Raw genomic sequence first — 16207 nt, 5'->3', positions numbered from 1 at the left:
TATTTCACTTCCTTTCATCCAAGACACACAACCTACTATGCATGCATCAAAAGATTGAGAAGATCATTCCAATAGTGAATTTAGATAACAACATGGCACTCACAAATTCATCAGTGTGAGATGCTCTGGCCTGCAGCAATAACACGTGTGTGGAGAGTGCCGACATAATTCAGTTAAACAATTAGCTTGTCGAATGCACTGCGGGTGGAGAACTGAAGACAAAACTTGTCGTTACAATATAGCCAGCTAGTTAAGTAGTCACAAACGGCCGTACTAGGTGCTACAGCTCTATTTGAACGGACAAGCATGTCATTCCCTCCTAATGCCCGTCAGATTTCAGATTGACCAATGCACGTTGGGGTAAACAGCTTTCAGAAATGACATTTACGGGTACCACTATCATGTCATGTGTAACGGTATTCCTCAACATTTTAGCTATCCATCTATCTAGCTAGGCAAATTAACTACTTGCAAATAGCTGAGCGATATGTAAAGATTTGCCAAAAAGCATGGCAACAGATTCTGGCAAGCTACATCAAGTACATTACTGGGGGCTGTGTTCCCACCCATCCAGAACAGCTACTTGAAACGGTGCCTGAGGAAGTCCTGCAGCATAATCAAAAGGATCCCACATCCCAGTTCACTCCCTTACCGTCTGGCAGACGCATCTGAGCATGAGGTCTGATACCAACAGGCTCAGAGACAGTTTATATCTACAAGCCATCAAGCTGCTGGACTGACCATCTGCACCGACTCCCCACACCTTAGCACACACCCACACAATGTAAATACTTGGCCCCCAATTCCCCCCTTTCGTCGATACATGTCTAGCCGTTAGCTTAAATATTGTACTACAAATAGTGCCTTCCTGTATTATACTAAAATGTTTATTCTACTTCCATTCACTTGTTCCATTTTTATATTGTATTATATTTGATTGTTGTTGCATTGTCGAAAGGGAGCATGCAAGTACGAATGTCGTTGTATCCTGTACATACAACCGAATACAACTTGAAACGTATGTGACTGGCTGGGACGAGTTCAGTATCTTGGCTGGGCAGAATGAACTAGCGAGCTACATTACAACCTAACGTTAGGTTGCTAGTTACAGTAACATGATGAACATTGCTGGCAGAGCCCCGCTCGCAACTAGTTAAGTGCGCTAATATTTCGAGAAAAAAACGGTTTGTTATGAAACTAGATTTGGTTGAAATTAAATAACGATACAAATGTGTGGCACACGTCTTAAACGTCAACGCAGTCAGCTTGTTAAAACTGATGCCGTTGCAAGCGGCAGCTGACAGCGTCAAGCTAACGTGGCTAGTAACCGTAACGTTAGCTAGTAACTGCTAGCTGGACCTGTCAACACCACCAAAACCCAACAACCACGTTAATTATTTACAACGATGCTTTCTCACCAACCGGTGTAACGTGGAGCAAATATAGAAGTTACGACATTGCATTAAGCTGGCATGTGTACAAAATAAGACTTGTCTAACGTTACCTGACATTCAAAAAAAAACAGCTATTTCATCTCCACCACAGCCAGGCCCAGACAACGCAGCAGTGAGCGAAATGAATGAGGTCTGTCTGAGTGAACATCAAAGCGCGAACTCTCCTTTCATTAGCTAGCTAAGAAGCAGAACAATGAATAGTGGCTTTAAAAAAAATACCTGTGGTCTTTCTGTTAGGCAAAATGGTGTTATCTATTTTGATGGAGCCGATATTCGATCATTACTTTCTCCAGTCCAAGCTTTGAAAACGCCTCCAAGGGCGGGGAACCAGAGGGAGGGTCATAACTAGAGTAACGTACCACAGCCACAAATGGCTAAACCCCGCCTTTTTCTACAATTCTCTTCGTTCAAATCTTAACCCTAACCTTAACCACACTGCTAACATTATGCCCAAACCTTAATTTAAGCAGTACCTACCCCTAGGTAAGTGTCAATCAAAATATATTGACTTTTAGACCTCAACAATACATATTGTATTGCCAATACGGCAAACGCCATATCTGCACATGGCATATGGAATGAAAACGTGTGTGAGCCCTGAAATTGTAAAGTTATAGAGTCAGCATGAGCATGGTCTCAACTCTCTTCTGTCTATTTCATCGCCAGTGTTTCCTCTTATTGTCCCTACCTGCCCTGAGGTCAGCTTGATGCTCTACTGTCCCTAGTCCTCCCCTGCCCCTTTCTTCCTTTTCTCTGCCTGCCTCCTGTTGCTTGCCCTGGCTTGCTCCAGCCTTACTCTTTGGCACATGATGCCCTCTTTCTGGGGCTATACCTGACACAGAACATACTGCCTTGTCTTCACAATTTGGATTATTGTTTGACCTGGTTGGCCTACACTATTTATTCTATTCGTGTTAAAGGGATACTTCATGACTTTGGAAATGCATGCTAGCAGTTACCATAGACCGCCAGACATTGCGCTAACGCTAGTTAGCAATTACGCTAACTCTAGTTAGCAACTTCTTTCAAACTGAACCTAAAATGGTATAGTATCCACAAATTCATCTGACTCTGGGGAAGTAGATAAATGGCTTCATTACCAAAATAGTATCCCTTTAATGTATTTGACTTGGGACAGATACAATAAAAACATTTACACATTGAATAACAGTCAGATACCTTGCACCATCACACTTTAGGTTGAACTAATTTCCAGTGGTGTGCAGGGAGTAATATTCTAGTGATTATGCTATTTCCAAGGATGATGACATTCTTGTTCTTGTAGAATTCTGTGACAAATTCATTTAAATGTAGAAAGCATTACAGTACATAAAGTTGAGGATTCCACTGATTTATTTATACAGCAAAGACTAGAATATATTCCTATGGTATACACAGTAACAATATGCTGTAAACTTGTAACATCAAATTTTAGTTTGTGTACTTGCATATTGGCGTATGTATCAATGAAAACATGGAGAGGACATTGATTTCCATGACAGGACAATGGCTTACCTTGCTTTCATCTTCTGATCTTGCCTTATTGTATAATTTTTAAAGACATGGAATATAATAAATACTCATTCAAGGGTTTTTCTTGATTTTCGCTATTTTCTAAATTGTAGATTAATAGTGAATACATCAAAACTATTAAATAACACATATGGAATCATGTAGTAACCAAAAAAGTGTTAAACAAATCTAAATATATATTTTACACTCTTTGCACACTCTTGGCATTCTCTCAGCTTCATGAGGTAGTCACCTAGAATGCTTTTCAAACCGTCTTGAAGGAGTTCCCAGATATGCTGAGCACTTGTTTGCTGCTTTTCCTTTACTTTGCAGTCCAACTCATTCAAAACCATCTCAATTGGGTTGAGGTCAGGTGATTGTGGAGGCCAGGTCATCTGATGCAGCACTCCATCACTCTCCTTCTTGGTCAAATAGCCCTACAAGCCTAGAGGTGTGTTTTTGGTCATTGTCCTGTTGAAAAACAAATGATTGTCCCACTAAGCGCAAACCAGATGGTCGCTGCAGAATTCTGTGGTAGCCATGCTGGTTAAGTGTGCCTTGGATTCTAAATAAATCACTGACAGTGTGGGAACCAAACATGCAGAGATCATCCGTTCACCTACTCTGCGTCTCACAAAGACCCAGCGGTTGGAACAAAAAATCTCAAATATGTACTCATCATACCAAGGGACAGATTTCTACCAGTCTAATGTCCATTGCTCGTGTTTCTTGGGCCAAGCAAGTCTCTTCTTATTATTGGTGTCCTTTAGTAGTGGTTTCTTTACAGCAATTCGACCATGAAGATTCACGCAGTCTCCTCTGAACAGTTGATGTTGAGATCAAATCAAATCAATAACATTTTATTGGTCACATACACGTGTTTAGCAGATGCTTCTGTAACTTTAAATCTGTGAAGCATTTATTTGGGCTGCAATTTCTGAGGTGCAGTTAACACTAATGAACTTATCCTCTGCAGCAGAGGTAACTCCTGTGGCGGTCCTCATGAGAGCCAGTTTCATCATAGCGCTTGATATTTTTTCCGAATGCACTTGAAGAAACTTTCAAAGTTCTTGGAATTTCCCGCATTGACTGACCTTCATGTATTATAGTAATGATGGACTGTCGTTTTTCTTTGATTATTTGAGCTGTTTTTGCCACAATATGGACTTGGTCTTTTACCAAATAGGGCTATCATCTGTATACCACCCCTACTGTATCTTGTCACAACAGAACTGATTGGCTCAAATGCATTAAGAAGGAAAGAAATTCCACACATTAACTTTTAAGAAGGCACACCTGTTAATTGAAATGCATTCCAGCTGACTACCTCATGAAGCTGGTTGAAAGAATGCCAAGAGTGTGCAAAGATGTTATCAAGGCAAAGAGTGACTACTTTGAAGAATCTCAAATCTAAAATATATTTGGATTTATTTAACACTTTTTTGGTCACTACATGATTACATACATGTTATTTCCTAGTTTTGATGTCTTCACTATTATTCTACAATGTAGCAAATAGTAAAAATAAAGAAAAACCCTTGAATGAGTACATTTGTCCAAGCGTTTGACTGGTACTGTATATATTTTTTTACTTTTTTGTATGTTATGCTTTATTTATACAGGTGAGTCACTGAGTTAAGAATCTATTTTCCATACCTGACAACTATTCACGGAACAGAGGAGTGTGTTTGTGACAGGGGAGGTGTGTTATCGATACAGTATTTGATTCCTGTTGTTCTGACCACATAATAAATGTATTTGTCTTTGATTTCTATGAACTAATACAATAACCTCCATTGGTGAGGTCATTATGTGTAAAGAAATCAAGACAAATACATTTTGCATGTGGTCATAACAACGGGAATCAAATACTGTAGATGCAAAAGTGGAAACATTATATCCATAAGGTATAACACGACAGACACATTGGGGCCAAAGAGAGTAAGAGCTGGGTGCCCTGAATAGACAGAGAAGCAGTAGATATTCTTGATAAGTAACATCTTGATGCCACAGAATACTATTTTATTTGATGTATTTGACATGTAAAGTCGGTTAAAGCACAACAAATAAATTCAAAATTGTGTAATTGTGTAATGTACTATAATATAATTGTATTATTAATAACCATTAATGAACCATTCTATAATTATCCTAAAATGATCCTTAAATGTAATTGTTATTTTATTATAGGTGTCACCTTCCTTCTCCTCATTCACAGTGCCAAGAAACGTAATATAATTTCTGCTTTCCTCTGTTGTCACGCCCTGGTCGAAGTATATTATGTTTGTCTTCATTTATTTGGTCAGGCCAGGGTGTGACATGGGTTATTGTGGTGTTTTTGTCTTGGGGTTTTTGTGGGAAGTATAGTATAGTCTATGGCTCCCTGAGGCGGTTCTCAATCAGAGTCAGGTGATTATCGTTGTATCTGATTGGGAACCATATTTAGGCAACCATATTCTTTGAGTGTGTCGTGGGTGATTGTTCCTGTCTCTGTGTTTAGTTTCACCAGACAGGCTGTATAGTTTTTTCACGTTTCCGTCTGTTGTTTTTGTTCATGTTCAGTTATTTCACGTCTAGTCTACTTTCATTCAATAAACATGAGTAACCATCATACTGCAATTTGGTCTGCTCCTCCTTCAACAGAAGAAAGCCGTTACATCTGTAAAACAGTTGGCCTAAAGACATAGCAATCGCTTTAGTTGATGATGAGACAACATCATAAACACCCCCTCGGTTATGCAGGCATTCAAATAACCAAGTGCCTTACATTTTCCAAAGACCCACTCCTTTTTGGCAAATCTACCAGACGTTTTGATTTGATATTTTCTAGAGAACGTGGCGTCGAGAAGAATGGCCTCTCAGTCCTCTCTGTACGATTGTCAGGGTTAACCTTGCTCATGCCATTGATGAGGACAATAACCAAGACGATCAAGCAAGGTCCTGTAGCGGCAATTCATGGCAAACTTTCCCAGATGTGTTGTCATCTCCCAAATCCGACCAGGCAAGACCGAAAATGTCCAGTGTAATTAGATGGAGGGTCACTCCATCATTGTGGTCATTCCTGGAAAGGACAACCTACTCATGCTATGTGAGGTGGAGGTACATGCAACTCCTGCAGGTAATAGCCAATGACTGTCTTCACTGTTCATCTTCATCAGACAGTTGAACTCTTCCTGTATTTCATATAGACCATTTCAATCTTTTTTTAGATAGGAAATTAACTCTTGCACATTTACAGAGATATGCATTGGCCCTGTCAAATACATTTAATAAAGTAAAGGAATTTTTTTTGGTATTGTGGTAAGATTCCCTGCATGCTGTGTCAGTGAGTGCACCCGTGTCAAGAGTGAAATATTGTAAACTCTCTCTCTGTTTCAGACACATCCACCTCTGTGTCCTCAACTCAACCTTCCAAAATCCTCCTATCTTTTCTCCTCTCTTACCCAATATCCACTCCTCTTCCTTCTTCTTCAACTAGTGCTTCAACTCCCCCATCTTCTCCCCCCTACATGCTCTCCTGCCCACCACCCCTCCTCCACTTCCTTCCTATAGTGTCCTCTTAAGGGGAGGAAGGTGACAGTGGTGATGAAGAAGCTGTGTTGGTCCGACGCTCTGTTCTACTGTAGGGATTACTATGGGGACCTGATCTATGTCCGCAGCAAGGATGAACAGAGAGCGGTGGAGGATCTGCTGCGGCGCAGCGACCTGCCCTCCCTCACCCCCCCACTGTGGCTGGGCCTTCGCAGCTATTTACAGATGTGATGAGAAGCTATTTGCCACACCCTGATGAAGGCTATTGGAAATGCTGTTAATAAATCCACAAGCAAGGAGAGATGAGTGTGCAACTTTTGTTTTTTTCATTCTATGACCCTATGCAGGTACATCATCACAGACAGGTGGTGCTGGATGACCGGGGACCACATGGACTACAGACACTGGGAGGGAGTCACACCCCCTAAGAAGGACTTCTCCAACCCCTGTGGAGCGTTGACCAACAGGTGAGGCTTCCTATGGGTGGAGCTGCGCTATGATGACCATCACCCCTTCCTCTGCTACTCAGGTGAAGATGACAGAAATGCACTGCCTTACCGCCCCATGGTCACTCAGTGAACCTCAACAAACCTCTTTTCATCCTGTGTTTCAAATGACTTACTGTACCTCCAATACTTTAACTATGTGTTATGATGCTGTGTCTGAATGTTTAGTACCAAGATACCATGATTCCAAAACCCCTGTCTCGTCTTCCTCCTGAGTAACATCTCTCCTTTTCACACCCTCTCTCAGATGCAGCACATAAAGATTCCTCATACAGATGCTTCAAAATGTAGATAATAGAGAGATAATAATAGAGAGAGATCAAAGCCAATGTATTTATAAAGCCCTTTTTACATCAGCAGATGTCACATAGTGCTAATACAGAAACCCAGCCTAAAACCCCAAAGATCAAGCCTTTTTGTGAATCCTTTGTCTCTCTCTCAAGTGCTGAGGAAGGGGTCTAAAGAGTGTGGTTCTACAGCACCCACAGAGACAAACGGCCAGAGACAGGGTCTGTGGAAAAATAGTCCATCCATTGATTCAACCGGTAGTGGAGTAGTAGTGTTTGATAAAGATCTGTTGATAGATGCAGACAAGAGTGATTTATTATCCTTTTTAATGTACTTCGATGTTTTGTGTTGTTTTTAACTAAACATGGCCCTTAATTTAAATGTTAATATGACAAGCGGCAAAGGATGGTTTTGATAAAGTGATTGAAATTAGACGATTGAGGCTACTCAGGCCAACATACTTCATAGCTTGATGTATTGCATATACGGACTGCTTTAATAAATGTGTAATAAGCTATTTTAATTATTGTCCATTACATTAATAGTTCATCAATCACTTATTGTCCATTACATCAATAGACCCATGATTGTTGCCTTCTGTTTGTGGGTTACACTAGGAACCTTTCAGTGAATACCGATGTTCCATGGGGGTTTAGTTGATAAAACCCAAAACATCCGGTACTGTTTCCCATGGAAACGAAGTCTGTGCCGAAACCTACCAAGGCTAGATCGCCACAGTAACATGAACATGCAATGTCAGCTATAAAATTCAAGTAGTGAATACATTACAATATAAATATATAACCTTATAATTACGGACGCAGCAATGAGCACGAAAATGAATCCTGATCGTTTCAACCCTACCCTCTCAGTTGATGAGTACCTTGGTGAGTAGCTAACGTTAGCTAAACCAGGCAGCAGAGCCGTTAGGCCTATGGGTAGAGATATGCTGCTCTGCATTACACTTCTTTGTTAGCTAGCAACACCTGCATAAAAGGGCACCAATATTGGTTGGCCCAATGCTAAAAAAAATTGTTTGTAGCTACTCACCCTCTCTCCTCTGGCAGCTGAGACCAACGTGCTTTTCTACCTGAACGATGCTGTGACCCAGCTTCTGGAGCACAAGGAGGAATACACCCAGTTTGGCATCGTCCGTTACTTTGCAGAATAGTACGTTTCTATTCTATTCTACCAGTCTTGTTTCTTCAGAGCAGATCATGTTTTTGGTGGAATACGTTTCCCTGCTACGTTCCTCAAATCAATTCATCTTATTTCAAAGTTACTACATTGTAGCTACAGTGTAGCTATGTAGGTAGATATACATTCTTACATTAAACTGCTTATAGCCATCTCCTGTTTATGGATTATTATTGTGTTTTTGTCAAATAATTGGACCTTATGTTGTATTTCACTTCCTTTGTGATTGGTTGACAGCTTTAGCAGTGTGAAGAACGGCAACCACGTACTGTTCAGAGAGTTCGGCTACATCAAGGCCACAGCTCATAACAGGGCCTCCTTTATCCGTGTCCTCTGGAGGTGCTTCCGACAGATCGGGAAGAATGGAGGTAGGCCAAATGAGTGTGTGCGTGTGTCTGTCTGTATGTGTGATGAGGTAACACTGTCTTTGAACATTTGGAAAATGTGTAAACAATTGAGTGAAAAAGTTATGATTAAAAACACAATGCTTATGGAATTATACTTGAGCTTCAGCTTCCTGCAAGGACCTCCTGTGTGTGTGTGTGTGTGTCAAATCAAAATCAAATCAAATTTTATTTGTCACATGCGCCGAGTACAACAGGTCTTGATCTTACGGTGAAACGCTTACTTACAAGCCCTTAACCAACAATGCAGTTTTAAGAAAAATAAGTGTGAAGTAAAAAATAAAAGCAGCAGTAAAATAGCAGTAGCGAGGCTATATACAGGGTTACCGTTACAGAGTCGATGTGAGGGGGCACCGGTTAGTTGAGGTAATTGAGGTAATACATACATGTAGGTAGAATTAAAGTGACTATACATAGATAATAAACAGAGAGTTGGAGCAGTGTGGGGGGCAATGCAAATAATCTGGGTAGCAATTTGATTAGCTGTTCAGGAGTTATGGCTTGGGGGGAGAAGCTGTTAAGTAGTCTTTTGGACCAAGACTTGGAGCTCCGGTACCGCTTGCCGTGCGGTAGTAGAGAGAACAGTCTATGAATAGGGTGGCTGGAGTCTTGACAATTTTTGGGGCCTTCCTCTGACACCGCCTGGTATAGTGGTCCTGGATGGCATGAATCTTGGCCCCAGTGATGTACAGGGCCGTACGCACTACCCTCTGTAGTGCCTTGCGGTCGTGCCTTGCCATACCAGGCGGGGATGCAATCAGATGCTCTTGATGGTGCAGCGTTAGAACTTTTGAGGATCTGAGTACCCATGCCAAATCTTTTCAGTCTCCTGAGAGGGAATAGGTTTTGTCGTGCCCACTTCACGACTGTCTTGCTGTGTTTGGACCATGATAGTTTGTTGGTGATATGGACACCAAGGAACTTGACGCTCTCAACCTGCTCCACTATAGCCCCGTCGATGAGAATGGGGGCGTGCTCGGTCCTCCTTTTCCTGTAGTCCACGATTATCTCCTTTGTCTTGATCACATTGAGGGAGAGGCTGTTATCCTGGCACGACACGGCCAGGTCTCTGACCTCCTCCCTATAGTAGCCTAGTGGTTCGAGCGTTGGGCCAGTAACCAAAACGGTTGCTTGATCAAATCCCTGAGCTGACAAGGTAAAAATCAGTTGTTCTGCCCCTGAGCAAGGCAGTTAACCCACTGTTCCCGGGGCGCCAAAGACGTGGATGTCGATTAAGGCAGCCTCCTGCACTTCTCTGATTCAGAGGGATTGGGTTAAATCACGAAGACACATTTCAGTTGAAGGCATTCAGTTGTACAACTGACTAGGTATCCCCCTTTCCCTTTATATCGTTGTCGTTGATCAGGCCTACCACTGTTGTGTCGTCGGCAAACTTAATGATGGTGTTGGAGTCGTACCTGGCCATGCAGTCATGAGTGAACAGGGAGTACAGGAGGGACCCCATGTTGAGGATCAGCGTGGTGGATGTGTTGTTACCTACTCTTACCACCTGGGGGCGGCCCGTCAGGAAGTCCTGGATCCAGTTGCAGAGGGAGGTGTTTTGTCCCAGGGTCCTTAGCTTAGTGATGAGTTTTGAGGGTACTATGTTGTTGAATGCTGAGCTGTAGTCAATGCATAGCATTCTCATATAGGTGTTCCTTTTGTCCAGGTGGGAAAGGGCAGTGTGGAGTGCAATAGAGATTACATCATCTGTGGATCTGTTGGGGCGGTATGCAAATTGGAGTGGGTCTAGGGTTTCTGGAATAATGTTGTTGATGTGAACTTCATGGCTACAGACGTGAGTTCTACGGGTCTGTAGTCATTTAGGCAGGTTACCTTAGTGTTCTTGGACACAGGGATTATGGTGGTCTGCTTGAAGCATGTTGGTATTACAGACTCAGGTTGAAAATGTCAGTGAAGACACTTGCCACTTGTTCAGCGCATGCTCGGAGTATACGTCCTGGTAATGTGAATGTTGACCTGTATAAAATGTCTTACTCATCGGCTACAGAGAGCATGATCACACAGACTTCCGGAACAGCTGATGCTCTCAAGCATGTTTCAGTGTTGCTTTCCTCGAAGCGAGCATAGAAGTCATTTAGGTGGTCTAGTAGGCACGTGTCACTGGGCAGCTCGCGGTTGTGCTTCCCTTTGTAGTCTGTAATAGTTGGCAAGCCCTGCCACATCCGACGAGCTTCGGAGCCGGTGTAGTACAATTCGATTTTAGTCCTGTATTGACGCTTTGCTTGTTTGAGGGTATAGCGCGATTTATAATAAGCTTCTGGGTTAGAGTCCCGCTCCTTGAAAGCGGCAGCTCTACCCTTTAACTCAGTGTGGATGTTGCCTGTAATACATGGCTTCTGGTTGGGGTATGTACAGTCACTGTGGGGATGACGTCATCGATTCACTTATTGATGAAGCCAGTGACTGACGTGGTGTACTCCTCAATGCCATTGGTAGAATCCCGGAACATATTCCAGTCTTTGCTAGCAAAACAGTCCTGTTGGTTTGCACCTGCTTCATCTGACCACTTGTTTATTGACCAAGTCACTGGTGCTTCCTGCTTTAGTTTTTGATTGAAAGCAGGAGGATAGAATTATGGTCATATTTGCCAAATGGAGGGTGAGGGAGAACTTTGTACACATCTCTGTATGGAGTAAAGGTGGTCTAGTGTTTTTTCCCCTCTGGTTGCACATTTAACATGCTGGTAGAAGTTAGGTAAAACAGATTTAAGTTTCTCTGCATTAACTTCCCCGGCCACTAGGAGCGCCGCCTCTGGATGAGCTTTTTCCTGTTTGCTTATGGGCGTATACAGCTCGTTGATGCAGTCTTAGTGCCAGCATCGGTTTGTGGTGGTAAATAGACAGCCACAAAGAATATAGATTAAAACTCTCTTGGTAAATAGTGTGGTCTACAGCTTATCATGAGATACTCTACCTCAGGTGAGCAAAACCTCGTCATTGAGTTATATAGATTAATGAATACCTCTGGTGTTGCTTGTCGGTGTTTATATATTTTATGTGCTTTTGTATGCTTGCTATAGACCTCCTGGCCATGTTGGAGTACAGCTCCCTTCTGCAGCTCCTCTGTCCAGACTTCCCAGTGGAGATGGTACAACATGCAGCAAGGTCTGATTTGGCATAATTTATTGATATTGTACAATATGTTAATTTAGCTACATTTAAGTTACATTACGTTCAGTGTGTTTCCATATCTGTGAAATGGAATGCCAACATATGATTGTAATTATTTAAGTATACACTATTTGTATTTGTATTTATTATGGATCCCTTTTAGCTGCTGCCAAGGCAGTTATACAATTTTAAAAACATTACAGTACATTCACAGATTTCACAACGCACTGTATGCCCCTCAGGCCACTACTCCACTCCACATATCTACAGTACAAAATCCATGTGTACCTGTTGTGGTAAACCGTGGGGTGTTGGGTTGAGCGTGCAGAGATTGACACAGAGACAGGGAGGCTTTAGTCTGGAAAAACAACTTTACTTAAGACAGAAAATTAATATATCAAAGAAATAACTCAGGTTTTCTCGGTCTTCCGTCTCTCTCTTCTCTGGTTTCCGTCTCTCTCCCATTTCTCTTGCGGTGTGCCATCGTGCTCCTTTTATTTAGCCTCCACGGCTGGTTGGCACTTTCGTCTAATTACCTCCACTATGCTGTCAGTGTCGGGGTGCCCAGCTCCCGTATTCCCAGCAGAGGGAGCCAACGTCGCCTCACGTACCTCCCCTCTATTACCATCCCCCGGGGTAGACCTCCTGGGATACCACAGTGTGTTTATAGTGCGTATGTTATCGTGTGTGCGTGTAAAATCAAATCAAATCAAAGTTTATTTGTCACGTGCACCAAATACAACAGGTGTAAACCTTACAGTGAAATCCTTACTGTGAAAAAAAGGCATGTGTGTGTGTGTGTGTGTGTAGGTAAGTAACGAAATAAAACAGCAGTAAAAAGACATTTGAAAAAAGAGTAGCAAGGCTATATACAGACACCTGTTAGTCAGGCTTATTGAGGTAGTATGTACATGTAGGTATCGTTAAAGTGACTATGCATATATGATGAACAGAGAGTAGCAGAAGCGTAAAAAGAGGGGTTGGTGGGTGGTGGGACACAATGCAGATAGCCCGGTTAGCCAATGTGTGGGAGCACTGGTTGGTCGGGCCAATTTAGGTAGTATGTACATGATTGCATAGTTAAAGTGACTATGCATATAAGATAAACAGAGAGTAGCAGCAGCGTAAAAGAGGGGTTGGGGGGGCAGTCAATACAAATTGTCCGGGTAACCATTTGGTTACCTGTTCAGGAGTCTTATGGCTTGGGGGTAAAAACTGTTGAGAAGCCTTTTTGTCCTAGACTTGGCACTCCGGTACCGCTTGCCATGCGGTAGTAGAGAGAACAGTCTGTGGCTGGGGTCTTTTACAATTTTTAGGGCCTTCCTCTGACACCGCCTGGTGTAGAGGTCCTGGATGGCAGGCAGCTTTGCCACAGTGATGTACTGGGCCGTACGCACTACTCTCAGAAGTGCCTTGCGGTCGGAGGCCGAGCAATTGCCATACCAGGCAGTGATGCAACCTGTCAGGATGTTTTCGATGTTGCAGCTGTAGAACCTTTTGAGGATTTCAGGTCCCATGCCAAATCTTTTTAGTTTCCTGAGGGGGAATAGGCTTTGTCGTGCCCTCTTCACGACTGTCTTGGTGTGTTTGGACCAATCTAGTTTGTTGTTGATGTGGACACCAAGGAATTTGAAGCTGCTCCACTACTGCCCCGTCGATGAGAATGGGGACGTGCTCGGTGCTCCTTTTCCTGTAGTCCACAATCATCTCCTTAGTCTTGGTTATGTTGAGGGATAGGTTGTTACTGGCGTCAGCTGGTCAGGTCTCTGACCTCCTCTCTATAGGCTGTCTCGTTGTTGTCGGTGATCAGGCCTACCACTGTTGTGTCGTCAGCAAACTTAATGATGGTGTTGGAGTCGTGCCTGGCCATGCAGTCATGGGTGAACAGGGAGTACAGGAGGGGACTGAGCACGCACCCCTGGGGAGCTCCAGTGTTGAGGATCAGCGTGGCAGATGTGTTGCTACCTACCCTCTGTCAGGAAGTCCAGGATCCAGTTGCAGAGGGAGGTGTTTAGTCCCAGGATCCTTAGCTTGGTGATGAGCTTTGAGGGTACTATTGTCAGGATTTGGCCAGGGTTGTTCCGGGTTTTGGTCAGTAGATGCCCCCATTGTGCTTTTTGTCCCTATGTTTTTCCCTTGATCCCCATTATTATTTGCACCTGTGTCTCGTTCGTTTCCCCTGATTGTATTTAAACCCTTTGTTTCCCTCAGTTCTGTGCTCTGTGTTTGTATGTTAGCACCCTGCCCTAGTGTTCTGTGTGCTCTTGTCGATTCCGGGTGACGTTCTTGTGGTTTTTTGTTTTTGTTTATTTTTGGTGAGTTTCTTTTGAGGTCTTTTTGTGTTTTACCTACCACCTTTTGGATTTGCCATTTTTTGTATTTTAGGATTTTTTCTTTATTAAATACACCGTCTTAAGTACTGCTGTGTCTGCCTCATCTTCTGGGTTCTGCTGTCTATTCGTGGCTCAGTTGGTTAAGTGACTGTTTCTCACTCCGGAGACCCAGGTTCGAAACCGGGTCCTGACAACTATGGTGTTGAACGCTGAGCTGTAGTCAATGAATAGCATTCTCACATAGGTGTTCCTTTTGTCCAGGTGGGAAAGAGCAGTGTGGAGTGCAATAGAGATTGCATCATCTGTGGATCTGTTTGGGCGGTATGCAAATTGGAGTGGGTCTAGGGTTTCTGGGATAATGGGGTTGATGTGAGCCATTACCAGCCTTTCAAAGCACTTCATGGTCTTTCGTAATTGAAGCAGGTTGCCTTTGTGTTCTTGGGCACTGCTTGAAGCATGTTGGTATTACAGACTCAATCAGGGACATGTTGAAAATGTCAGTGCAGACACCTGCCAGTTGGTCAGCACATGCCCGGAGCACATGTCCTGGTAATCTGTCTGGCCCCGCAGCCTTGTGTATGTTGACCTGTTTAAAGGTCTTACTCACGTCGGCTACGGAGAGTGTGATCACACAGTCGTCCGGAACAGCTGATGCTCTCATGCATGCCTCAGTGTTGCTTGCCTCGAAGCGAGCATAGAAGTGATTTAGCTCGTCTGGTAGGCTCGTGTCACTGGGCAGCTCGTGGCTGTGCTTCCCTTTGTAGTCTGTAATAGTTTGCAAGCCCTGCCACATCCGACCAGCGTCGGAGCCGGTGAAGTATGATTCAATCTTAGCCCTGTATTGACGCTTTTCCTGTTTGATGGTTCGTCGCAGGGCATAGCGGGATTTCTTGTAAGCTTCCGGGTTAGTCCCGCACCTTGAAAGCGTCAGCTCTACCCTTTAGCTCAGTGCGAATGTTGCCTGTAATCCATGGCTTCTGGTTGGGGTATGTACGTACAGTCACTGTGGGGATGACGTCCTGCACTTATTGATAAAGCCAGTGACTGATGTGGTGTATTCCTCAATGTCATCGGAAGAATCCCGGAACATGTTCCAGTCTGTGATAGCAAAGCAGTCCTGTAGTTTAGCATCTGCTTCATCTGACCATTTTTTTATAGACCGAGTCACTGGTGCTTCCTGCTTTAATTCTTGCTTGTAAGCAGGAATCAGGAGGATAGAGTTGTGGTCGGATTTACCAAATGGAGGGAGAGCTTTGTACGCGTCTCTGTGTGTGGAGTACAGGTGATCTAGAATTGTTTCCCCCTCTGGTTGCACATTTAACATGTTGATAGAGATTTGGTAGAACTGATTTAAGTTTCCCTGCATTTAAAGTCTCCGGCCTCTAGGAGTGCCGCCTGTCTGTGGTTTCCTGTTTGCTTATTTCCTTATACAGCTGACTTAGTGTGGTCTTAGTGCCAGCATCTGTCTGTGGTGGTAAATAAACAGCCACGAAAAGTATAGCTGAGAACCCTCTAGGCAAGTAGTGTGGCCTGCAGTTTATCACAATATACTCAACTTCAGGCGAGCAAAATCTAGAGACTTCCTTAGATTTCGTGCACCAGCTGTTGTTTACAAATATGCACAGCCACCCCCCCCCCCCCCCGTCTTACCGGAGTGTGCTGTTCTATCCTGCCGGTGCAGTGTGTATCCCGCTAGCTGAATATCCATGTCGTCATTCAGCCACGATTCCGTGAAGCATAGGATATTATAGTTTTTGATGTCCCGTTGGTGGGATATTACAGTTTTTGATGTCCCGTTGGTGGGATATTCGTGATCTTACATCGTCTAGTTTATTGTCCAATGATCGC

The 16207-nt window shown here is 43.3% G+C and overlaps 2 protein-coding genes across 3 annotated transcripts in view; one reads left to right on the top strand and one right to left on the bottom strand.

The window, feature by feature from the left end:
• ckap5 (cytoskeleton associated protein 5) overlaps window positions 1-1771 on the bottom strand; it is a 43167-nt gene extending 41396 nt beyond the window's left edge. For both annotated transcript variants that reach the window (XM_064951305.1, XM_064951306.1), the window contains exon 1: window positions 1674-1771. The gene's annotated coding sequence lies outside the window, so the exon portion shown is untranslated. The remainder of the gene's footprint in view (window positions 1-1673) is intronic.
• A 6185-nt stretch (window positions 1772-7956) lies between these two features.
• Window positions 7957-16207, top strand: part of cstpp1 (centriolar satellite-associated tubulin polyglutamylase complex regulator 1) — a 12673-nt gene continuing 4422 nt past the window's right edge. Inside the window, exons 1-4 of the mRNA XM_064951304.1 lie at window positions 7957-8178; window positions 8359-8461; window positions 8726-8856; window positions 11936-12020. Of these exons, the coding sequence (XP_064807376.1) occupies window positions 8118-8178; window positions 8359-8461; window positions 8726-8856; window positions 11936-12020 (380 nt within the window). The 5' untranslated portion in view covers window positions 7957-8117. The remainder of the gene's footprint in view (window positions 8179-8358; window positions 8462-8725; window positions 8857-11935; window positions 12021-16207) is intronic.

The sequence above is a fragment of the Oncorhynchus masou genome, chromosome 31 (genome assembly GCF_036934945.1).
Source record: "Oncorhynchus masou masou isolate Uvic2021 chromosome 31, UVic_Omas_1.1, whole genome shotgun sequence".
NCBI lineage: Eukaryota > Metazoa > Chordata > Actinopteri > Salmoniformes > Salmonidae > Oncorhynchus > Oncorhynchus masou.
This window is presented reverse-complemented; position numbering and strand designations above follow the sequence as displayed.